At 41.8% G+C, this 25,542-nt stretch overlaps 1 protein-coding gene across 1 annotated transcript; it reads right to left on the bottom strand.

Moving 5' to 3' along the window:
* Window positions 1-2,157: 2,157 nt before the first annotated feature.
* Window positions 2,158-6,980, bottom strand: CAPSL (calcyphosine like). Its single transcript, XM_062513524.1, has 4 exons — window positions 6,844-6,980; window positions 5,704-5,881; window positions 4,868-5,077; window positions 2,158-2,259 (listed from the first exon to the last, which is right to left on the bottom strand). Exons 1-4 carry the CDS (start codon window positions 6,978-6,980, stop codon window positions 2,158-2,160), a joined length of 627 nt encoding a protein of 208 aa, XP_062369508.1.
* Between the last annotated feature and the right edge of the window lie 18,562 nt (window positions 6,981-25,542).

Here is a 25,542-nt window from a genome sequence, read left to right as displayed (position 1 = left end):
TTCAAATCCCCACACAAACCAACCCCATTAGTCCAGCTCAGCCTGAAGCACAGGATATTCCCCATCTCCCACAGGCTCAGCTAAGACTCCCAGAAGCCAGTGACAAAACTGCTGGTTTCAAAAATGCACAGTTGCTTTCAGTACCAATCCTCCCTTCTGAAAATGTATATTGGTTTGGAATTAAATAAAAGTGGTAGGCTATTAGTACCAAAGACAAACTGGCTGCAGTTATAATCAGATTAAAACTTCCACTTCACTTGAAGAAATATCAGCCTGTCAGATCACTGCAGGGTGTGAAGACATGAGATAGCAAGTCAAAAGGAAATGTTTCTTTCGTTTTGTGATTCCCACAGTCCATCCACATTGCTTTCTTTCTGTTTGGAAGAGAAGACAGCATGACACCATGTTGTGAAATCAATTAATGAAAGAGAAGTGCATGGATTCTATTCAAGCTGCTAGACCATGTACAGCCCCTATTTGATAGCAAGTTTGTTTTTCATTCATATTGGCACTTTAGTAACATTGCAGTATGAAAAGTCTCCCCTTATGAAGGCTGGCAATTATAAAGAGAGTTTCTCCACCACTTTCCAGTGTCAGCCAGCATGAAAGTTTCTAGAGACTTACTGGTCAAGAAAATAATAGTTTGTACATCCTTCACTAAGAAATTGCAAGCAGCTATTGCTCATACTGAGATCAGTGCTGGACAAAAGAAAAACAGGGTTTGCAGAGGATCAGCGCAGCAAGCTCTCAAGACTTCAGTGTTTGAACAGTTAGCAACCCATGCAGGCTGAGAGCTGCAACCTCATCAGAAAAGCTATTTTTAAAGTCTATTCTATAACCCTGCACTGCTTTTAGCTGGCTGCCAGCCTGAAAGAGAGCAAATGCTGCCATGCATAAGCCATTTACTCTTTGCTATAGCAGCAGCTTCTCAGTCTGGGAGAGTAGCAAAATGATGAGAGAGGAGCAGAAAGCAGAAGAAAAAGGAAAAAGGTATCAAAGCAGTAAAAATCAGATACCACACTCACACACTAGGATTTTTCTGGATGTTTAAAAGTAGTTTCTTTTGTGTACCATTTCTCCCCATCTTTATGGACAAAGGACAAAAGATGAACAGAGACAGCCTCATTGGTGTGACAAGAAGGGTAGGTTCCCAGTCTTTATTATGTGTCAGAAACAGAAGACAAGAAGAGAAGAAAGTTATGAGTTCTTCACTTCCAAGAAGGCTCCCTGAGGTCGTATCTTGGCCATAAAACACTGCAAATACAAACAAGTATTGAACAACTTTCAGTGTAGGTGTGTACAGGCAACAGCTACCAGGTCAGCAAACATTCCAGGAACAGAGAAGGAAAAATACTGTAACACATGTATCCCCTTCAAATAAAAATACAAAAAATTACCTCACAGTACAGAAATTAAGGAATCAAAGCAGGAGGAGGGGAGTGAAAACCTCTAAGAAGCTGCACAGGGGATTGAAACATGGTATGCACAGGAAAGTTTTCTGTTTGTTTAGTTGTGAACGAGTTGGGAAAAATAATAGGGCTTTAAAAAAGCATTTTGCATTTATCCTGGTCCATGTCTTCTCATCTTCAATTACCCCTCCAGCTTCCTGGTACTGGGAACTCACATGTTCCCAGCAGCAAGATCAGCTGTTGCTCCATCACATGAGCGAGACTCATGAAGCCAAGAGATACTGCAGTGCTACAGGTGACAGGTCTACATGACCTTCTTGGGACAGACTTCCTTCCATCTGTAACAGCCTATTTTGGTTTCCATCTGTTTCCATCTCTTACATCCTCTGCCAAACAGAGCTGTATCTAACATTGCAAGAGGGGATGTTCAGGAGACGCAGTGACCTACTGCAGATGTCAGAAAAGAAAAGAGCAGCTCATCTCAGAAAAGAAAAGACATACCAGGAATATAAAGAGAAAAAGGACAGATGTGTGGGGTGGCCAAATGCCAGATCTACTCTCTGATTATGTTCTGATCCCCTAGGGCTGAACCTACTGAAGCATCTGGAAATTAATTCTGCAGATTGAATGCAATTGGCACAGTTACTGGAAAATGTTGTTATGGAGCAGGAAGTGTTGTGCATACACTTAATCAGTGTATGCACTTAATAAAAGGTGAAAGAAAATTCTTGCTTCTTTAACTATATGATCAGAGTTTCCAAGCATTCTTCATCATGAGGATAAAGTAGACATCTGTGTCAATTGAAGCACTGACTCCAGAATAGTAGTCCATGAATTCTTCTGTTGTGACCTGAAACAGAGCAATTAAAAATAGGCAAATGAACTTTTGGTTTTATTTAATGCTGTAAGTCAAAGCCACACTTTGAGAAGAACTACTAATGAAACTGAACATCTGCTATTTCATGTTGTTGCTAACAGAAAGGAGTCCAACAGGAGGATTTAAGACACTTAAAATTTACTAAATTTCACTTTGCTAGAAACAAGAGCTCTTGTCCTCCATAACACTTGGATGGAGATGAAATGTGTGAAGTTTAACTAACCTTACCAGGAAATGAAGTTAAAATCACTGCTGCCTAAGACAAAATTTTAACGTACTTTTTTCCAGGGATTCTATAATCTGGTTCTTAACATAATTGTTCATATTAATTATTAATATATAATATTAATAATTACAAATATAATTAATTATTGCATCTCTGATGCAAATCAGACACATCTTGGTATTTTATATCCACCTATTGCTATAAACAAGTCCCCCTTAATGAAGGTTTGAGGTGTAAAAATGACCATTAAAAAAATAAATTCGCATAGAGAAAAAATGTGAATGTCTCTTGTGATGCCTTAATTCTTGAATTGTGTAGATAATTCTTTGAATAAACATCACATAGAAAAATACGAAACAATATTTAAAAGACATTTAGCTATGACATAGTCAGGGGGCAATGGGATGGTGAAGGGTCAGAAGGAGAAGCCGTGTGAGGAGAGGCTGAGGTCACTTGGTCTGTTCTACCTGGAGGAGACTGAAGGGAGACCTCACTGCAGTTACAACTCCCTCATGAGGGGAAGAGGAGGGACAGGCACTGATCTCTGCTCTGTGGTGACAGTGACAGGATCTGAGGGAATGGCCTGAAGTGGTGACAGGGGAGGTTTAGGTTGGATATCAGGAGAAGGTTCTTCCCCAGAGGGTGGTTGGGCACTGAACAGGCTCCCCAGGGCAGTGGTCACAGCACCAGCCTGACAGAGCTCAAGAAGTGTTCGGGAAATGCTCTCAGGTACATGGTGTGTGACTCTGGGGTGTGCTGTGCAGGGCTGGGAGTTAGACCTGATGATCCTGATAGGTTCCTTCTAATTCAGCATATTCTGTGATTCCATGACATCTGCTCTGATTGCATTGTGTGTTCAAGAACTTAGAAAAATATGACAGTTGGGAGAGGGAACCACTTCAGACTGTCCTAGCATCACAAACCTCACTAAAATTGACTATTTCTGAGGCACCCAGCAAGACCACGGTGAAAAGGGCCTTTCTAAAAAATGCTCAGCCTTGAGGCATTTCTGCTAAAGACATTTCAGGTATTCAGTATCATTAGTGTCTTCTGATTCTGGAAAGCCACAGTCTGTTCTCAGAAGAAACAGTAATCAGGTGGGCTAACATCAGGATTGCTGAACAAGAGGTGGATGCTCAGAGTAAGCAGGCACTGAACTCATCAAGGATCAGTTTGGGAACTCATTTAATGTGTTTATATATGACCTCAGCACAAAAATCAGGGATATTTTGTTTGAAATTTGCTAGATGTCACCACTGCTGTGGAGGTGGAAGGAGATAGCTGGCTCTGAACTGGTATCTCTGAGGATGACACTGCAGCAGAAGGGATGAAATTCAGCTCTACTAAGAGCAAAGTCATGCCCACAGTAGATAAAACCCCGTCACCCATCTACAACTGAGAGCCTGAGTGAAGGGAACAAAGCAAGTAAAGGATTTGGGTGGGGAATTAGAGAGGTAGGAGTCACCAGTACAATGCAGCCCTGAAAACCCAGGTGCCTGGAGTGCAGAAAGTGTAAAGACATTCCACAAAACACTGATAAAAACTTACGGCCTAGTTTGTTATTATTATTTGCTCAGATGGAGAATATCACCATGTGAACCACAGAGATACAGGATTGCTCTGAGCTGGTCAACAGATGTAAGTTCAGACCAAAGAAGTTTGCAAACATGACAAGGAGAAAGAGAGTGTGCTAGGCTCTGAGATGGTTGTAAAGCAGATATATAAGAAGTCCATCACAACATGTGGCCCAGGCTTTGCTCCTGAACCAGAGAGCTGAGCCAGAAGGCAGGAAGGGTTCCCAGCTCTGTCCCAGCTCATGTCTACTGAGGGTACATGCCCATGGCAGTAGCCCCAGCCCCATTCTCCCTCCAAATTTCTGTAGATAGATCTGTCTCTATTATGGACTGATCTCCAAGTGTCTCAGTAATTACACTGGAGAAGAACTAACTGTAAAGTATTTAACAAAGCAGGGAACCTACTTTTGAACCAGATCCTAGTATTTATTCTCCTAAGAAGTGAAAAGTCCACCAATTTATGTGGATCTTGAGTAGGCAATTTTGTGGGGTAGTCTGAAGATGTGTTTAGTGTAATCTGTGAAATTCAATTATTAAGGCTACAAGCCTTAATACAATCTCACAATCACTCTTGTACCTCCCACAGAGCCCCTTTGCCTCAGAATGTGCAAGCCAGCTGTATCAGGAGTGCTGTGCGCAGGTTGTGTATCTACTTCGATCTTCCATATAAATGTGATGCAAATGGATGTTTGGTACTGCAATTACTCCCACACTTAGCAACCTAAGTCAAATACTGAGTCAGATGGTGATTTCATGGCTTGCAATTAAGTGCTTCACTTACCTTCCCATCTTTGTCATTGGGTGAATCAAAATTATTCAGAAAGTTTCTAAAAACTTCATCTTCTGTCCAGTCTCCATTTAAGTATTTAGGATGATACTTTACATTATACACCCTGCGTAAGTCATCAATTGTTATGACACCATCTCCAGTCCTGTCTAACTTCTGAAATGCCTGCAGGACAACCTCTTTTCTTGCATTGGACATGGGAGGCTGTAAAGAAATATTAGCAGAATTATTTTATTTTTGCCAACTTCTTGCCCAGTTCCAAATTCAAGTACTTGCTGTTGCTAGCAGCAAAACTTTCAAGGTAGATGGGACAATATACTGGCAGTAGTCTATACCGTCCATGAGCTAGAAAGGGCAATGTACCCTCTAAAGAGAAATATGATTAAGACTATTCAGTGTCTACCCAAACAATAGCAAATGGACAATAAGAAAGAAAATGCTACCTAGAACAGTATTTTGATCTGCCATTTTAAATATTTCCAACAAGAAATTACTAATTACCCAAAGTACAAATATTTTCTTTCTAAATCATTTAGGCTTCAGCAGAGCAAAGATACTTCAGACAAAATCAATTACTGTGGTGGATTAGAGAAAGTCTCCCATGTTATAAAGAGATGCATCATAAAATGGCCAACAAAGAAGTGAGGTTGATGGGCTGAACTGCACGGGTACCCAGACTGCAGCACAGGAATTTCAGTATCTGAGGCCATAATTAATGGAAAAAAATTCAAAACTATTTATTTGTAAATATTCTATTCTACTTTGTTCTGTTTTGTTCTGATATATTTTAACCCATTTAATATAATAATAACAAGAATTCACAGACTTACTCTCAATGTAACAATAAATTCATCAAAATCAATTGTTCCACTGCCATCTTTATCAAATATCTGGAAAAGCTGTCTTGCCTCTTCTTGACTGATCACCACAGCGTAACAACGTAGCCCTCTCAGAAACTCATTGAAATCAAGGGTTCTGCTCTTATTACCATTAATAATCCTAAATACTCTGTGGAAAACATGAAACATGAGGAAAATGCATAGGAAAACATGGAGAGTGCTGCAGTGTTTTAGCACAGTACTAGAACATAGAGTCACCTTACATAACATTTCCACCTTGTTCTGTATTTTGAGGTGAAAAAAAGGGGAGGGGAGGGGAGGGGAGGGGAGGGGAGGGGAGGGGAGGGGAGGGGAGGGGAGGGGAGGGGAGGGGAGGGGAGGGGAGGGGAGGGGAGGGGAGGGGAGGGGAGGGGAGGGGAGGGGAGGGGAGGGGAGGGGAGGGGATACAATCAACAAATCCCCTACACTTACTGGCAGTAGAGATTACTTAGATTGGGTGTATGAATTGTATAAATCTGAAGTGAAAAAAGGGAAAGGCTGCCATAGGTTTCCTGTTCATTATAGCCCTCTGACCTCTGCAAATTGCACATTTAGATGAAGTTGCATATTTAGATGAAGTTCCAGTTGGTCACCATCTGGATCCATCTGTGGTTTATGGGGCCTGGGAGGGATCTCAGAGTGTGATGCAACACTCCTTTTCTAGGGGATGGGATGCTTGCAAAAAGATTTTAGGTGCCTCCCATAAACTAGGCAGCTAAGGGACCATTACAACAAGGGCACCATACCCTAAAGGGAAGGAAGCTGAAAATCTCCAGTGCTGAAATACTTAAGAAAATTTTAGAAGATGCCAAGGAGAGATATATGGTTAATGTTCCCTTCCTTTCTCTAGCAGGAGTTGTTCTGGGTCTCACAGAAGCACTTTCTCATGAGGGATTGACAGTTTTCAGTCCTTCAAAAGGTGAGCAGGTCAGTCCTGTGTCGCAAAACACATGAGCCCCAATGCCAGGCTCTGTGGGTTGTGGCATGTGCACTGAAATGAGAAAACTCAAGTTTTGGTCCCTGTGTAGGGTGTGAGCCTCTTGCAGCTAAAACTATTAGGCGAATAATGGGTTTGACATCTTGTATGCTCACCTGCTGAGTCCTTTGATGCCTGCACATCCCTTTGTTAAACACTGGAGGCGAAGTCTTTCTAAAATGTCAGTGGTTTTGGGCAGGTTTATTTTTGCTTTGGTCACCATCTCTTTATCATGCCTTGCTGTTCCTGACATCTAGAAGACAAAAACATTGATGTGGGGTGGATTAACATTCAGACATAGTGCTGAAACCTACCTTAACATACAAAGCATCCCATATTCCTAACTTGCAAACTGCTGGTAGCAACTCTTTCATGATGGCCTATTTTGACCCTCAATTTCCTTTTCCTTATATCCTTCTATCAGAAAGGGAAATTGCCAATATAGGCCACCGACCATGAAAGAAGGCTCATCTATCCACTCTGTGATTAATCCAGATGCAAACAGGAAACTGTGATAAGAATTTTCTGCCTACAGTGTGAGAACATTGTGACAACTGGTGGATGCACTCAGGATTGTGTGGTTCCCCCCGTGTCCACTGCATCCTTGCCAAACCTCTTTCACCTGGCCAGGTTGGAACCTATAATTTGACCACAGGAACAAAAAATTGTCCTGGCTGAGGACCTTTGCCTTTGATTCCGTTTTGTTCCACTGAGGTTCTGATTCGGCAGAGCAGAGATGTCTCCCACTGAATGTCAGACCAAAAGCAGTCACCTACACTTACTGCTTTTTAAAGGCAACTGCAGAACAAATAAATACTTTAAACAGTATTTAGCACCCCAGAGATTTCACATGCTGACAACAAAGGCCTTCCAGCTTCCAGCAGAGGAAGACAGTGGAATAAAAATAGCAAAAACCAGCTTGAGACTCTGCAGTGCTGCAACAGCACCACCAAGAGCAGCATACCCAAGCTTGCAGAGACCCCTCTCCCACAGGGATTTTTTCTAGTGCTAAGAAAAGTGGGACTGCCCATGCCCATACTGGTATTGTAGGGCCACAATGAATCCTGGGCACATGCTCAGGGCCAAGAGTGCTGTTCCATAGCCTGGCTGATGGGTCTGCAGCAGACCATGAAGGGTCCCAAAATATTTTCCAGCCTTTCAAGCACCATGGGATCAGGGCACACAAGAGTCACAGAAGTTACAGCAGAGCTCTAGACCCAGAGGGCCACTGGTGCTTTGCTGAGGCAGTGCTGGTATGAGGAGACTGAGCAGGCCTGTGAGAGACTGTCTGGATGTGGCACTTCCAACCCCTGTTTCATCCTAACTGCTCTGCTCCTGTTTACAGAGCATTAGCTACGGCTGCTGGTAATGCCACATATGCTGAATTTTATAACCACTTCAGATGATTCCAGATGGGCTTGGAAAAACAGAAAAGTAAAATGATTTTGTACACCTCAAGTGCTTTCTGTACTAGCTTACTGTAGAAGTCTAGAGAGTTAAAATATAGAGCATTTTGGCCTTTGCTTCAGGCAGAACGAGAAAAGTTCTTCTGGGAACCCATTAACCAGGAAGAGCTCACAGTTGTGTGAGATCAGCAGCCAAAAATGTTTTCTGCAAAATATGACCTGTCCTTAAGGGGAAATGTTTAGCTGGAAAGACTTTAAAATACAGTGAGATCCCATAAACACAGTGAAAACTATGTTTACATTATATAATAATATACTATTGCTTATATATAATATAGAGTGTTTATACATCTGTATGCAGAGTACATGATGCAAGCATATTGCTGTGCAGTGTGCTTTTCTCTACACTGTTATGTCTTTATGGATTTCTATAAATACTGAAACCCATGAGGACATAATTAATCTCTACTGCACACTTCAAAAATCGACACAAACAGACACACCATGAAAAGATTGCAGCATCTCCTTGCCTCAGGTTCAGTGGAGTAATTCCCAGAATGCTGCAATGTGCATCAAATAATCATTGCTGTAAGACTCATGAATTGAGGCTAGGGAGGGATAATCTGATTTGTTATCTGTTATGATCTCTTGAACCTCAATAAAAGCCATTGAAACTGGCCAATCCTCTGTAATTTCTGTGGTAAGAATAAAGTTTGGTTCTACATCTATAAGCATTTCTGCCTCAGTACTCACCATCTCTAGGCTAAGTTGTTCCAATATTGAATAATTTTTCTTTTAATATATGTTGTTTCTAGTCTGATTTTCTACCATATTAGATGCTGTTTTACTCTTTCACAAGATTAAAGAGCTACCTATTAAAAATGTGTCCAGGTGTAAGTACTTGAAGGACTCTTTTAAACTCACTTTGGCTTAGTAATTTGGCATAGCTCAGATACATAGCTCCTGGTACAAAATGAATTTCCAGATGTCAGATAATTGTGTTGTTGCTCTTGAACTTCTCAATTTTTTCCCAGTGTTCCTTCTGAAGTGGGTCAGAGCACTGCAGTAATCTCACCAATATAATAGGTAAAGATATTCCCAGTCTTTTCCCCCCCAGATATTATGGTTAAAAATACTAAAAATGAATATTTCTGGTTCTCTTTGCAAATCTGCATTCTCTATTATGTTCACTAACTAAATCACTGACATGTTTCTATACAAAACTTAGCAATTAAAGTCTGTTTGTAAAGTAATTGCACTTTCACATCACACTAAAGCCTCTTAAACAGGACCTGGCTCCTGTGCCACACAGCAGTCAGAATTTGAGAACTCTTTTTATACAACCAGAAAATACAGAAAACCAGTTAAATATAAAACCTGCTACATGCAAGCCTGGTCCATAGTGACACTTATACCACTTTCCTATTTTTGTTGGCTGCAGGCTTAAGTTAGAGGTAAACCCTTCCTAGGCTGTATTGTAAGAAAAAAGTTCCAAATAAGTGCAAGGAGGGAGGAATCACAGTAATTCACATGATCTTTCCTCCCTTATAATTTTGTTTTTTCTCCTTTTTGGATAATGTGAAGTAATTAAAGATACAATCAGAGTTTGTTGAAAATAACAGTTCACTGCATAGTGTACAAATGTATTACTTCTTAATACCATTAATAAAACAAGGACAGATCATAGCAGTAATTCCATAAGGTTTTAATTTGTGTATCTCATCCAAGATTATCAGATGTCTCCCTCAGTGAAATTAACCCGCAGTGTTTATTTTAGCTTTGAATGCTAGAGTGGTTTTTTTTTGTTATGTTTTGTTTTAACAGCCTAGGCTATGAACAATTTCAATACCCCATGCTGTCAGCATTGTTTGTTTCTATAGGTGATGTTGTGTTGTGCAGGCCAAACAAAAATGATTGCATTTATTCCTATCAAATACAAAGCCTTTAACTTTAGGTTGGATTTTTCCAGAAGAATCTTGTCTGTTCAGCAACCAGATCCCTTTACATTCCTCTGTGCCTGAGGATTAAATCTGGAGTCAGATTCAGTCTAAGCTCTGCAGCATTTTTTAGATATTATCCTTCAGCTGAGCCCAAGAGTCTGCAATGAAAATCCCAAACACCACTGCAGTATCACAGGTAGAGTCCTACACCTACCTCTGGATTTCCCAGGCCCCTGTCCTAGCCAAAGAAATAGGCAGCAGACACCCCCCCTCAGAGCAGATCTCAAGATCAGAGAATAGATTAAGTCCCTAAACCAATTGCACACATTTAGTTTACTTCTTACAATTTCATTAAATTATTAAAAGCTTGAAAACTTCAGGAATATTTGACAGCCATCTCAACACCTCCTTAAAACTCTGGCCTCCCAGCCCCACAGGCTGCAGCAGCCTCCCATCTCTCTCCATTGTGACCAGCATCATCCAGCTCCAACCTTCTGACAGGTGGACATTACTGTGGTTGCTCTTTTGCATACATAGATATATACATATATGAAAAAATGGAATTTTTTTTAGATTAGATTAAAAAAATAGATTTAAAAATTAGATTTCATTAAAATTGATTAAACTACTCTTGGCTGATGAGAGAAACTCACTGTGAGGTGACAAACAGGAAAAAAAAATCCTTTACCTATACTTTTCAGAACCTGGGGTTTCCACGCAAGGCTGGAAGATGTACAGGAGGTTGGATAGTGTTCTTCCGAACTCAAGCAACAAGTTCAGGGGATAATGGGCTGTGGCCTCACTGAAAAGCTTTCTTATCCATCTCGTTTTACTTGTTTACACACCTGACTGCCCTGGCCCCCCCTTCTTTGGGACGCCTGGAGTTTGCCAGCTGGTCTCCAAGGTGACACTGGAGGCTGTGGCTGGCCCAGCCTGCAATAACATGGCTTCCCTGGACAATTGCTGTGGGGTGTTGAAAACCTTTTCATTTTATCTCTTTTAAAAGTAATGCCTCTTCTCTGCCCACCCAGGCTGGAGAGCAGGGGAGGGTGGGAGACACCTCATGCTCCTCCTGCTAAGATATCACTCAGACTGAGTGAAAGTGGCTCTGGAAAGTGCTGCATTGCCCTGAAGGCGTGGTGCAGGACTGGGTTTTAGAACATGTTTCTTTGCCTTCATAGCTGATAGAGTTGAAAAAACTCTCTGCTTCAATTGCTTAACTCAAAACATAATAGAAACATAAAAGTAAAATACTTATATGTGTTGTGGTTCCCCCCCCTCCCAAAAAACCCCCTCACCAGTGTATATTTTTTCCTGATGATTAATTGCCACTTCGAAGACCTGCTGGTGGTTAGAGCCTCTGGGGAGATGCTGAGCTTGTGTTCATTTGCAGCAAGAAGAAAGCTGAAAATATTAAACACCCATATGATGAGGAAAAATTGTTCCCTGCCTAGACACAGCTATTAGCAACTTGGTCTGCAGAAGGTCACAAATATTGTCAGTAAAATAATGTACCATTTTGGTGGGGTATCAGGATGTTGATGGACACCTTAGGGGTAGGAAATAGCCTGTGTGTGTTCCATGGCCCTCTGGGGCAGCAGCAAGGTGAATGCATAATATCAAGGTTGATGGCAAAGGCAGCATGTACAAGTCAGTGTAAGAGCATGTGGGAAATGAAGGGAGAGCCCTGTTCTGGCCATGGATGAAACATTGAACAAGAATGAAAAATTGCATCATTTCCTGGCAAAAACAGAAAATTATTTTAGGCAATTGCTAGACTAATACCATTTGCATTCTGGCAGGCTGCTTATCTCTCATTGACTGGTACTTCCTGGTACTAAACCAAAGCTTGTGCAAGACTTGGAATATTCTTTTACACTTCTCATGTGGCAGCTGATTGCACACTAATGCACAAGCAGGAAACAATACTTATTTAATATCATTTACTGATTCAGAAATACTGCCTTTGTGAAAATGTAACATCCTTCCATCCACTATCTTTGTTTTGTGAATTGATCTCCAGAGACCTCCTGGGAATTCAGAAGATACAGAGGGCTATGAACATTATGTGGTCTGCTGCCTGTCCACACACTTGGCAAAGACAAAACAGAGGCACCGAGGGCTAGAGAAATGGTTTTCATTGAACAAGAAGTTGGTCCTTGGAATTTGGCTTCCCCCTCCAATAAAGAAATTCTTCAAGCATACAATTTTCATTGACTTTCCGAGGGTTGCAGCAGATTGAAACAACAGGGATGGGCTCTTGAAAGCAAAAAAATAAGGTCATTTAACATCTGGATACACAGCTGTGTTCTGCTGCCTTTCCTTCCCTTTGCCAATGAGGCCAGGCACATACAGACAAAGAGGAATGTTTATTCTACATTCCTCTGGAAACCGTACTGTGCCATTTCTGAGATGGTTAATAAGTTATCAAACTGAAAAATTATTAACAGGCTATCAGGTTTCTCAAACTACATCAGGGTGTGATGAAATTTATTTGGTTGTACCTGCTCTGTTACTGTGCACAAAGCTGTAAGCAGAGTTCAGTGAATTCAGAATTTAACATAAAGGATATACAGATTTCACCAGAACTCTGACACTTTTCCTCATAATTTTCTAATTAGCACTGAATACATGCATACCTATTTGATTGTTGGTTTTGTCTGAAAAGCCTGAACTGCCTGCGCAGTTTGTAGCTCCACACTGGACTGAATTAACTAAGAAAAATATACTGTGAGGCCTAACATGATCTCTAAATTCATGGCAAAGTCAATTTAAGTTTCTAAAAATTCAGATTTCGTGTTGAATTTAGGTAGGAAGGAAACAAACAAGAAATGCCTTTTAAACTTTATAAGAAGTATCTGAAAAAAAAAGTGGCCCTGGCTGTTTTGCAGTTTTGTTTACAAGTTCTAGCACTGTTTCTTAATGTGCCACCTGTGACCATTGTTGTGGTGAAGATCTTCAGCTATCACAAGAACAGTTATGAGCATATCTGCTTGTCCTTGGTAGGGAAATCAGCAGGGTTGTTTGTGTGGAATACAGGTTTAAAAAAATAGCAAACATGAAGTCCAAGAACACACTGTGTAGCAGAGAGGATTAATTTTACAGGATAAGCCTCTAAGCCTCTGTGGTTTTTTTCCTGCCATTAAAATTAAGAAAGTTTCACATACACTAAAAATGAAACCATCATGGTAAGTACATTGTCAAGGGAAAAGTATTCTGATTTTAAACCAAGTTGTAATCCAATTAAATTACAGAATAACTGAATGGTTTGCATTGGAAGGAAACCTTACAGATCATCTAGTTCAAAGCACAACTGAACTCAAAATAGTTTTATATCCAAAAATGCTGTCTCCCTGTGTGGTTTGTCGTTATCCAGCTAAAATTAATTGTCTTCTCTCCAGAGCAGAGACTGGCTGGCACATGCAGACTGTGCTCATGCTGCTGAGCTAATTCCGAAGAGAGTGGTCACCACCAGCCTGCTGCTGGCAGCTGGCTCCAGCCCTGCTTTGTAACAGAGCCCCAACCCAGCCTCCAGGCAGGTCTGATCCCACACCGGTGACCCTCATCTCGCCCCTCTGGGCTGAGAGTTTCCAGCCCAAAGGGTGCACACTACCAGCAGCACCTGTGAGACAGATTGCTCTGCATGGCTACACAGCACTCCTGACCTTTACCTTCACCTTTACTTGCCTTTTTGCCTTGCTCTCAGGAAGCACAAACAGATTTTGTTTTTTTTAATGCTGTGTTAGCTGGTAAATGCACTTGACAAGTTTTTTGAAGATGATTTGAGACCAGGAGCATTCCAGAAAAAGAGGCAGTCATCTTTAAAATTTTTCTTTTCTTGAAAATCTACCACAAATCTGTTTTCAGTTGGAGAATGGAAAATGAAAAGGGTATATATTTCAGTTTTTAAGAAGTTAAGAAACTAATGTTTTCTAGAAATTATTTTTATCCTGTGCCTTGGAATAACGACAATTTAAGTTCTTGAATATTTCAGGGCAAATAGAAAAAACTGTTGTGTGTGTTACGGTTTTTTATTCTACTACATTTCTCAAAAATATTGGCAATTTTCTGTCAACCACAGTGAAACAATGCAATGTAGGTCTGACATGCATGAGAAACTTCTGTGCCCAACCCTCTCTCTTTTGTCCACAGAAGAAAACAGTCAAATGGGCCCAGCATTTGGTAGAATCAAATACCTTTGGATGCTGAAAAGCTGTCCTTAATCAGTGCAAAGTGGGGGAAGTAGTGAAGAATAGAACAAGAACAATCTGCAGCTTGCTTCAACAACAACCAGAACAATCTGTCCTCACTGAAGGGGGCAAAGAGGAGGGAGGCAAAACCAGAAAGGAGAAGGTTTCAGCAAGCTGCTCCTCAGAGAGGCCTCCCTAAAGACAGTCACAAAGTACTGGAATGTCCTGGGGAAGGAAGAGTGGTTGTAAAGTCTCTGCTCTTGGCACAGGCATATGCCAAGAGGGGGAGTCTTGGTGATTTTTTTTACAGTCCACGGAAATGTGGATTTTTACAGGTATCTGGGATCATGCAAGCACCATTAGGCAGGAGAAGAAAAGGTGGTGAGAGGCAAGTCAGTAGTTGTACAGGAGAGGGCAGAGCCAGGCCAAGCACTGCTGCAGGAGTATCTGGAGGGGGAGGGAATGGGGGAGCTGTATTGGTTGCCAGGGGTGGGAACTCCGTGCTTGCCAGCCCATGGAGCCAAACTGACTGCAGCTATGACTTCAGACTGTGTGGTATCATTTCTTAAACAACCACAAATGGGATGTATTCTTTTCTTGTTATTCACTAGAGCTTCCTCTCCAAATTAGCAGGAACTGTTTTGGTTCCTGACTCCAGAAATGTACTGGTGGTATGTAAGCTGGATGCTTTTCCCAACCAGGGCACATTTGATATGGCAGCACAATTCAGCACTCAGCATGCTAGGAATACTTATCAGCATGGCTGGTGATACACAATCACTCTAGTGGGCTTTGTGATGCCCCAGAGCCCCCTTTCTCCATTGCCTCTGCATTTCAGAAGTGATTTCTGTCACCCAGAGCGTGAGTTATTGCCCAGCTCCTCTGAGATGCACAGCTTCAGGGGCAGGAGCTGCTGCTGCCTCAGTGAAGGTCTCTTTTCTCTGGCTGTGAATAGGAGGCTCAGAAATGAGTCAGCAAACAGAAGACACAGTCAGGTCTCAAAACAGATGAATACATCTTTGCTGAGATGCATTCAAATAAGGGCTGGAAGGAAAGCGGTGATGTTGTTGTAAAAGTCCTTCAAGAGTGTCTCTGCCAACAAGCTTGCCAGCCTTGTGATGGGGGCTTTAATGCAGATTTCCTGGGACTCATGATCAAAGCCTGAGATGGAGGAGAGGCATAGGTATGGCATTTTCCAACACTGGAAACAGCACTGCTGGCAACCAGGTCAAGTGCCTGCATAGCACAGATGCATATGCATGAGAAGAAAAGAAGACAAAGTTTAAGCATGGTCCTCAGGGTGAAAGAATCACAGAATCATCAAGGTTGGAGGAAGCAAGATTTTATGGAGCCAGAGATAGTGGAGAAGGGGTCTGTCTTCATCTTTATTGCACATGCATGCCCTGTGAGAGCTATGGGCTCAGGTCAGTACCCCGTGCTGTGATGGCAGGTCCCCCATTCCTTTGTTGGGCATTGTGGATGTCCGTGGGAGACATCTGCTCCCTTGGAACCTTTGCGGGATGTTGGCCCCAAATTCCCTTGAGCTTGCCTAGAATGTGCCAAAGACACCTACACATGTCCACTGCTCAGGTAGGGAATGCATTCACTTACTTTGAGAGAGACATTTTCCTAGAGATCTAAATTTTAGAGACTTAGTAAACTGGAAGGGGTGCTAAGCAATTTTAATTCCACCAAGCCTGAAAGTTAGCATGCTCAGAAAGCCTAATGAACTAGGCTGGAATTACAAATCTTTAAATCTGACTTCTCTACCAGGGCAAATGGGAAGAAATGAGGAGTTTGACAGTGTGTGCCCAGGTGGCCAAGAAGTCCAATGGCATCCTAGCCTGGATCAACAGTAGTGTGGCCAGCAGGACCAGTGTAGTGACTGCCCCTCTGTGCTGGACAGCATACCTTGTGTTCTGGCTTCAGTTCTGGGCCCCTCACTTCTAAAATGACATTGAGGTACTGGAGAGAGTTTAGGGAAGGGAAACAGAACTGGAGAAGGGTCTGGAGCACAAGTCTGATGAGGAGCTGCAGAGGGATCTGTGTGTGTTTAGCCTGCAGAAAAGGAGGCTCAGGGAAGACAGTATTACTCTCTACAACTCCCTGAAAGGAGGATGTAGCCAGGTGGAGTCAGTCTCTTTTGCCATGTCTCAAGCCAAAGGATGAGAAGAAATATTGTTAAGTTATACCAGGGAAAGTTCATGCTAGATATTAGGAAAAATATTTTTCTCTGAAAGGGTGGTCAGGCATTGGAATAAATTGCTCAGAGAGGTGGTGGAGTCACCTTCTCTGGAAGTGTTCACAGGCATTTGGATGTGGCATTTGAGAATATGTTTAGGGATGATTATTGTGGTGCTGGGTTGACTGCTGGACTCAATGATCTTGAAAGCCTCCCTTGCTTGTGGATTGTTGTTTCCAGTATCAACCTCCAGCATCCAGTCTGGGCATGCTCTTCATAGATGAAGCAGACCACTAAACCAGGAGATTCCAACTAGAACTCATGAACTGTGGCTTTGTCAATGTTGACTGGAAAAACTGCCAAATCCCCACAGTGCCATTTTGGAAATCTAATTAGAGATGTCTTTCTATACTCTTCTGTCTCTTTCTATTACAATGACTTTAAAGACTTCAGCAAAACACATATGACTATAAAAGTCCTTTTTAAAAAAGAATTCACATGAATGGGCTAATGTAAACTAGTTTGATCTGCTTACTACCCCCTGGGTATTACAAATCACTGAAATGAAAAAATCACAGTCCCGAGGGAATTATCTGACAACGAAAATTTTCTCATGCCTTTAACATAAACTTTTTATTCCAGTTAGGTAGCACAGTATTAATGTCAGGAAAGGTCCTGAGATGTTTGTTTGCACATTAAAGACTTGATTTGGAAATTAAAAATTAAAAAGGGCAGCTCCTTGCTTTGCTATTTCATTCACAGCTATTGATCTCTAAAACTTCCAAATTTTGGATAATCTCTTTCATCAGTGAACATTCAACTGGAGACATATGGACTTGCACTGGATATACCACTTCTACTACTCAAAAATTTAAAGACCTTCTCCAAAAGACAGCTTGCCCAATTTGCTGCAAGGGCAGGCAAGAAGTCCAGCAGGGTAGCCCTGTAACCTGGCACTGCCATTCCTAGAACAAGCACCATACTTCAGCAGAGCTTCACAACAAAGGCATGCAGGCTTGCTCTGTCTGAACTTTTCTTGGTCTGCGCATAGATTTGTTTTACTTTATATGACAGCAATTTCTCTAAGTGATGAATTGCATGTGGTAATTAATTTTATTTTTTTTTGTATGGTACAGATTTATATAGATAGAAATGACAGTACTTCTATGAGTAATGGAATTATTTACACCTAATACAGTACCAGGATGAAGACAGCATGGAGCTTAGAGCAGTATAGGGCATGAAATGATGAAATCTGGGGCACAGGCTTGGCAGTGGAGGCCTTGCAGCTCCCCAGCAGTGATCAGTTAGGGAAATATGGAGTTGGAGCTGACAATGCTGGGTTCAGGAGCAACAAAAAGAACAAAAATAGGAGTCTTTAGTATATGTGGAATAAACCACATACAGTAAAGTCAGCTGTAAAATGTAGCTGCAGACCAGTGCGGGGGGGTGAATGGCATAATGTAATTGTATCTTATGAAATACAGACAAATGACCTCAGGTAGGTCCTAGAGCATCAATGTGGTATTTTTCAATAAAGGATACCAGAAGGTGAAGATTCACAGTTTTAAGTCTGCAAGATTTAAGGCTGAAGATTCTGACTTGTTTAATGCACTCTTTGTCTGTCTTCAGTGTGCAGAATGAACCAAGGGGTCTCAGTGCCCTGAGCTGCAGGACTATGACTGTGAGAATGGTCAACTCCCTGTTGACCCTGAAGTTGTGTGGGATCTGCTGTTCCAGCTGGATCCCTACAAACCAGTGAGGCTGATGGGATATATTTGAGAATCCTCAAAGAGCTGGTTGATGTCAACACAAGATCTCTGTTAATTAATGAGCATTTTGGGAATCCAGAGATCCTGGCTGACTGCAAACATTATCCCGGTTTTCATAAAGGGTATGAAGGAAGACGCTGGAAACTACAGGCTGGTCAGTCTCACTTCATGGAAAGTGGATATGTTCCATATCATATGTAGATATATTTCCATATCATGGAGAAGTTCATTCTGGGATGTATTGAAAGGACAATGGATGTATCAGCCACAGCCGACATGGCTTCATGAAGGGAAAGTCCTGCTTGTGGAACCTCTTTTCCTTCTACAACAGGGTAGCCCACCTAGCTGATCAAGGGAAGCCAAGTGATACAACTTTTTCGGATTTTATTTCAGAGATTTTGATACTGTCTCACAGGTTCCTTCTGGACAAAATGTCCTGCTCAGAGCTGGACAAGCACATCATGTGATGTGTGAGCAGCTTGCTGATGGGTGGGGCACAAAGGGTTACAGTGACTGGGGTGACATCAGACTGGTGACCTGTCACTAGTGGGGTTCCACAGGGCTCCATATTCTCTGTTTTCTTCAATATCGTTATAAATTATTTGGAAACAGGACTGGAATGGGTGGTAAGCAAGTTCACAGATGATACAAAACTGGGAGAAGCTGTTGACTCCCATGAAGGCAGAAAGTCCCTGGAGAGAGACCTCAGCAAATGAGAGGACTGGGCAATCAACAACTGCATGAGGCTCAACAAGGGGAAGAGCTGGACTCTGCACCTGGGATGGGACAACCCTGCATGTACAGACAGACTGGAGAAGGAGATGCTGGAGAGCAGTGTCATGGAAAGGGACCTGAGACTCTGGGTCGATGGCAAGTGGAACACGAGCCAGCAGTGCCCTGGCAGTCAGGAGGGCCAGCCCTGTGCTGGGGACATCAGGGACAGCATCACCAGCTGGGCAAGGGAGGGGATTGTCCTGCTGTGCTCTGCACTGGGGCAGCCTCACCTCCAGTGCTGGGGGCAGATCTGGGTGCCAGAGTGTAAGAAAGGCATGAAACCATCAGAGAGTGTCCAAAGGGGGGCAATGAGGATGGTGAAGGGTCAGGAGGAGAAGCCGTGTGAGGAGAGGCTGAGGTCACTTGGTCTGTTCTACCTGGAGGAGACTGAAGGGAGACCTCACTGCAGTTACAACTCCCTCATGAGGGGAAGAGGAGGGACAGACACTGATCTCTGCTCTGTGGTGACAGTGACAGGATCTGAGGGAATGGCCTGAAGTTGTGTCGGGGGAGGTTTAGGTTGGATATCAGGAGAAGGTTCTTCCCCAGAGGGTGGTTGGGCACTGAACAGGCTCCCCAGGGCAGTGGTCACAGCACCAGCCTGACAGAGCTCAATAAGTGTTTGGACAATGCTCTCAGGTACATGGTGTGTGACTCTGGGGTGTGCTGTGCAGGGCCACGAGCTGGACTCAGTGATCCTTAAGGTCCCTTCCAACTCACCATATTCTGTTCTATGATTGTATGACTTTAAGACATAGAAGAGCAATGGAAGGGTGAACATAATCCTAAAAAAAAAAAAAGACAAAAAGTAAGTGTATTATAATTGCATTATTAATATTACTATTGACACTATTAAACATATTAGAGTTTGAACTGTCTTGTTACTCTTTATTTTCTCTATCAGATTTGGATTAGAGATAACATGCTCTAATACATATCTGCATATATCAACAATAAATTCTTGGTTTTACTTATATATAAGGTTCTTTCTTCTTGCTCATAAACAAGACCTTGAATATAACACAATGGATGAGAGGGGTATGAGGGCCTTGAAACTCAGCTCCTAGCAGGGGGCCAAAAGACACTCTGTAACATCTCTCCTGCTCTTTTTGAGGTAGGCAACACATTTTGCCAGCTGCCAGCTGCTTTAATGGGAAGTTAGACTGTTATGTTGTGTGTCATTTTCTCACTCACAGAGTTGAGGTCTGTCTCAGCAGTGAGATAGCTTTGGCCCTCCCTGTTACCATTTCCCTTGAAATGGGATGGTGGTTTTCTTCTTTGCTGGGAAGTTAGGCAGGTGATATCTCTCTCTGTGAGTTGCAGGGTAATGATGTCTTTGTGTAGGCCCCCTACGTGGCCCTGTTTAGCAGATAACCAAGAATGATTTCAAATACAGATGATAATATATCTTGGTGATGCCCAGCAGGTTTTGACAGGATTATTTGGATCATCTGCCACAGACCCTCCTGTCCAACTTGTGAGGGAACGTGTCCTACCTGTGACTTATTCTTTCTTGCACACCAGCCAGAAAGCTTCTGTCTGACCACTAGTTTAGCAAGTACTGGGAACAACAAAATCTATGTTAAATTCCCCAAATGCACCCAAGGCTTTCTTCTATAAACAAGATGCTCTTGTCTAGCAGCAGGTTGGGTGGGAGTGCTGCCAGGAGCAGGACAGCATTGCTCCCAGGCCATAATTCATGACCCCACCTTAAACAGGGCAGTAGAAACCTGCGTGGCTTGTGTGGGAAGGGACCAAGGAGCATTGGACAGTGGCACAGATTTACAGGGACATGCTGCAGAGGGTATCAAACAGGGAAATGCAGAGAAGCAGGTACAGTCCATGGTGCAGAAACTGGTAGGAGGATTCCTCAAATATTTCAAACTCCATTTGTCCAGTGACAACATGTTACAGAACCTGCTGTGATTCAAGATCTTTTCTACTAGTCAAGTCATAACTTTATGCCCTAGCAAAGTTCCTGCTGATTTTAGAAGTGTAGCATCTAACCTGTATGTTTGGGCCTGAATCAACAGAAATGAAGTGCCTGATATCTGTACTGCTCCCTAAAGTCAGTCACCCAGTCCCCAGCCCTTCAGATAGATGAATGTTCTTGCTCTGTGTCTTGTTGTGCATCTCCATTACAGACACTGATGTTGATGGGGATCCTGCCACAGCATAAACCACTAGCAGCTACCAGGATGCAATTATTCTAGGAGACTGCCACAAGTCAGCATTTAAGTGTTTGTAAACTACTTCCTCTGTCTGAAGGCTTATCCTTTTCAAAAATAAGTTAGACATATTTTCTCAAATGGATTCACACCAGTGAGAAATTTAGTTCAGACATGTGAACAAGAAACCAGACTACAACTACTGCCATGTTTTTGATACACCATTCCTGCATTTGAGGCCAGATAATGCTAACAAGAATTTGCTAACATTATCTACCCAGAAATTGCATAATCTGGCATGTTTGTTATCTGCAGGGGGAAGTCACTATCTTCTGATGGACAAAACCTCACAAGTTTCTGTACAGTCATACCCCCCAGATGCCACCAAAGATGGCTGTTTTGATGATGCCAATAAGGAAAAAAAAAAAGTAAAATGCCCACCCAAACCCAAAAAGAACATAAAAACAGCACACAAAAAGTAACAAAACATTTCTTAGAATAGAATATTACAAGACAAATGTTAATTCTAATTGTACTATAAATATTATGTAAGCTCTAGGAGTGGTACATTCAGTCCACCACCAGCCAAGGCCAGAGGCAGGCCAGGCACTGTTGTGCTGCAGTCCATGATATGCAGCTTCCTGGAGTGCAAGAGGCTCCTCTGAGCAGAAACTCCAATGTGGAGTCCCAGCTTTTCTGCTGACATGGCTCCTGCCTGCACTGACCTGGCACAGCCCTGTCCTGCCATCACCAAAGAAGTGATCTACCTAAAAGGCTTTCAGCATCAAGAAAGATGGCTTTGACTGCTTTCAGCAGTGCTTTGGCACAAATATCAAGTAAATACTCCTAACTCCACTGTCACACCAGTCCCTCATTGCCTATAAGGAGCCAGACCTCATCTGAAGAAAAACAGACGGCTCTGGACCTCTGGAAAATTTGGAGTTTCAACCTTATCTTGGAGGATTTGTGATCACATGGCAGAAAACCGTTTGTTTCTTAGTTAGGAGCAAAGCTGGTCAGGTGGCAGGATTAGGACTAAGTGGCTTGCTTCAGGCAGCAGGTCTTTCTGAGAGGTTTGGTGCCTGACCTCTTCTCTGACAGACGTTGTACAAGTGATTCAAATCAAACAAACTGTGAACTCTTTGCCTCCTTTTACCCCAAAGTGGTGAAATAGCATGTGTTACCCATTCCCTGTGAAAAAAATATTTATTTTAGCCTCTGAAGAATCCACAGGAAAAAGAAATGAAGGCTGAGTTAAAGGCAGTATATTAAAATGTCTCCCACTTGAAAATACTGGAACTATCATGGGAGTTAAAATGGGACTAGTTGAGTCCCTGGCAAGGCACTAAGTACTTTGATGGCCAGGACTGCACTGCTGTATATAAAAAAGTGTTTGCCAGCAGCACTGACAGGTTTGTGGAGGGCAGGTACACTATCTTTGTCATTTCTGTGTACAGTTCCTTAAACGGCTTGAGTTATCTGCAAAGCCCATCTCCATTCCTCACAGTCCCAAAGAGTGGCTTTTAAAATAACAGGCTTCAAATAATGAAGTAAGGCTGCAAAAGTCATTAAGTTGAAGTTGCCTCTCCCTTTCCCATGCATGTCCAATTCCCTACCACGTTATTCCTACTCAAAGCTAATGTAGCCAGATAAAACAGATTTTAGATAAACACATTCAGGGAGTTAGGTCCTGCAGTTTCAAGTCCAGGTATATCCCTGGTGGATCTCATACTTTGAATAAAATACAAAACATTTCTAGGTATGAAATCCAGGTCAGTGTAGTATTTTATCTATCACCAACATGCAGTTGTCACCTGCTACCCAAACTGAGGCAAGTGGAAAATAAAGGAAGCACAAAAAGCAGCAAATCTCTTTCTTGGGCAGTGTAACATTTTCTCTCAAGGTTTGCAATTTTTGCTTGGCACAATCCTGGTCATAAGCATGATAAATCTTCTGTAGGTTGAATGGATAAGGCATCAATCCCCTGCCTTAATGTCTAACTCAGAAGCCAAGGAACATACTGGATCAACCCTTAGATGATACTAGGATTCTTTTGCAAAGTTTACAAAGCGCTTGATTCATTGACTGTCTAGCCTAGGGACTTTCCTTGAAAAGTTTCCTGGAAAGGGACAATGTGTTAAGTGTCAGGACATGGAAATTGTGAAATATCACAGCTTGGATCCAAACCCACTGAACTCCTGCCCATGCCAAGAGTTCAGCCCTTCACTGTTGCAAGGGAGGGGAAGGAGGTCCTCTTGGAAAATTCTAGTCTTGCCCAAATGTTGTGGTGACTGCTCTGAAAAGGGGTTCTTCAACTGATCAGGAGAAGGATCACTGCACTGAGCTCAAGGATTTAGTGAGTTTGGAGCTGTCTTGTAGAATATTCAATCATTTCTCATTGAGTGGTGGATTTGGACAGCTCATGTAAAGTAAGTGTAAAATATAAAAATAATAAAATGCAAAATACAGAAATAATAATAAAAAAATGTAAAATAGATCAGCTCATGTAAAATAAAAAGCTGTCTAGCTGTACACATAGACAGATATTTAAATAGAGCTTCATCATCTGCACAATCTGTTGTGTAGAGTAGACAGATATTTAAATGTATCTTTGTCATCTGCACAATCTGTTGTGTATTTTGCAGAATGTCCATGGCTTTCTGGAAATCAGGACTTTGCCTCATGTGAATATCAAGCTTATTTCAAACACAGTGATACTTACTTTAACTGGGTAAGTTGGAAAGCAACTTGCTTACTTACTGTTGGAAAGCAGCCTACAGTTTCCTGTTGCAAGGAAAGCAGCAAGAAGTCCAGAGGAGTCTACAGTGGTGTGGGATGGCAAGTGGCAGCATTTGGGTGGGACAATCACACATGCAGCTGACAAGAGGCTGCTGACACAAAGTATGTGCTTTTGCTTAAGCAGACATGCTCTGAAAGAAATTTAATCTTACAAGTATGCATTGAAGTGGCAACAGGAATAAAGGATATTTTCTATTCTTCAACGATATTAATTATTCCTTTCAAAAGGATTTATTGAAGAGTTAGCTAACTTCATTAACTTCTAAACTATTAAAATTTAAAGAAGTCACAATTTTTAGATTTCACAAGGAAGTAGCAATTAAAATGACAAAAGCAGTAGAAGCCAGTTAAAGTCTTGCTTTTTTTCCATTACAGGTAGAAGTTCAGCACTTACCTGAGTTTTATGAATCAATACCACTATTATGCACAAAGACCTCAGTTCCTTGAAGGAGAAGTTTGGCATAACATCAGTGATGTTTTTTAATCCTTCCTGCTCTGCTGTAGAAAAGTGTGTGCTGTAGCAGAGTGCCCAACTGCAAGAAAGCCACAAGCTGTGATAGACACTCCTGTGTCTTGTGTCTCTGTAGTTATGCCTACTTAGCTGTGAACATCTGAAGCATGGAAAGAAAACTTTTTTCTATCTTTCTAGGATCAATTTCTGTCACCAGAAAGTCAGGAACAGAGAAAATTTGAAAATGTTGCCCAAGAAAGGAAAATCAAATCCAACAGAAACCTGACTCTACATAGGTTAGGGGTTGCTATGGTGCTCTTCCAGATTTTGTGGCAGAAGCCAAGGTGGATGATAGCAGAGAGTGTTGGAATTTTCGATTTTACAGTAACAGAGAAATGAAAAATATCTTGAGTATAAGCAGCCAAGGAAGCAACCTTTGAATCTAACACTGTGCTGTTGGAACCCAAGAATAATTCTGCAGACTGTGATATTTTATTGTTCTCTGTAAGTGCTAAAAGATTTCAGAGCAAAACATAAAAGCTCAGATTTCTTCATTGTGACATTGGGCCAGCTATTCTCAGTCTGTTTCCTGAACATACTTTTCTGGAGAGATACTGCTTTAGTATTTATCAGCATATCTACTCCAAAGTAAATGAAGTGTCATCTTGCCCTGTTGTAGATAAGCTCAAATTGCCACATTGAACATTACAGCTTGGATGCCTTTGAAGGATCAACAAGCTGTGTATGGGCTCCAATGGATAGAATCTATAGCTAATCTAATGACTGGTTTCATATCTGTTCTTTGTTCAAATATACTAATGAGTTCGGTCAAGCCCATTAACAGTTCCCAGAGAAATAACCACCTAAGACATGGGTTTGTTACTGCTGCTGACAAAGGTCTTCATTTCAACAAGAGTAGAATCAAGCTTGTTAATTCTTATAGCTCATTAGTAATTATGGCTCCGGGCAATTCCAAGAGCTCATTAGTGTTATTGTTCCCAGTAAATTGTGATTGAATATCTGATTATATTTCAGCAGCATTTCAACTGGAAACAAGTTCATCCCATTTTCTGGAAGTTTTTTGAAGATTTTTATTTATTTCTAGCTCTAAATTAATTCCAAATCACTCAGAA

The sequence above is a fragment of the Cinclus cinclus genome, chromosome Z (genome assembly GCF_963662255.1).
Source record: "Cinclus cinclus chromosome Z, bCinCin1.1, whole genome shotgun sequence".
Classification (NCBI taxonomy): Eukaryota; Metazoa; Chordata; class Aves; order Passeriformes; family Cinclidae; genus Cinclus; species Cinclus cinclus.
The sequence above is the reverse complement of the archived record's forward strand: the minus strand, read 5'-3'. Positions and strand labels throughout refer to the sequence as shown.

Coding starts and splice junctions, on each gene's coding strand:
- CAPSL (XM_062513524.1), bottom strand. CDS start 6,980: ATGTCAGGAACAGCAAGGCATGATAAAGAGATGGTGACCAAAGCAAAA. Junction 5,078..5,703: donor AATTTATTGTTACATTGAGA/GTAAGTCTGTGA, acceptor ATTTCTTTACAG/CCTCCCATGTCCAATGCAAG. Junction 2,260..4,867: donor CCAATGACAAAGATGGGAAG/GTAAGTGAAGCA, acceptor GCTCTGTTTCAG/GTCACAACAGAAGAATTCAT.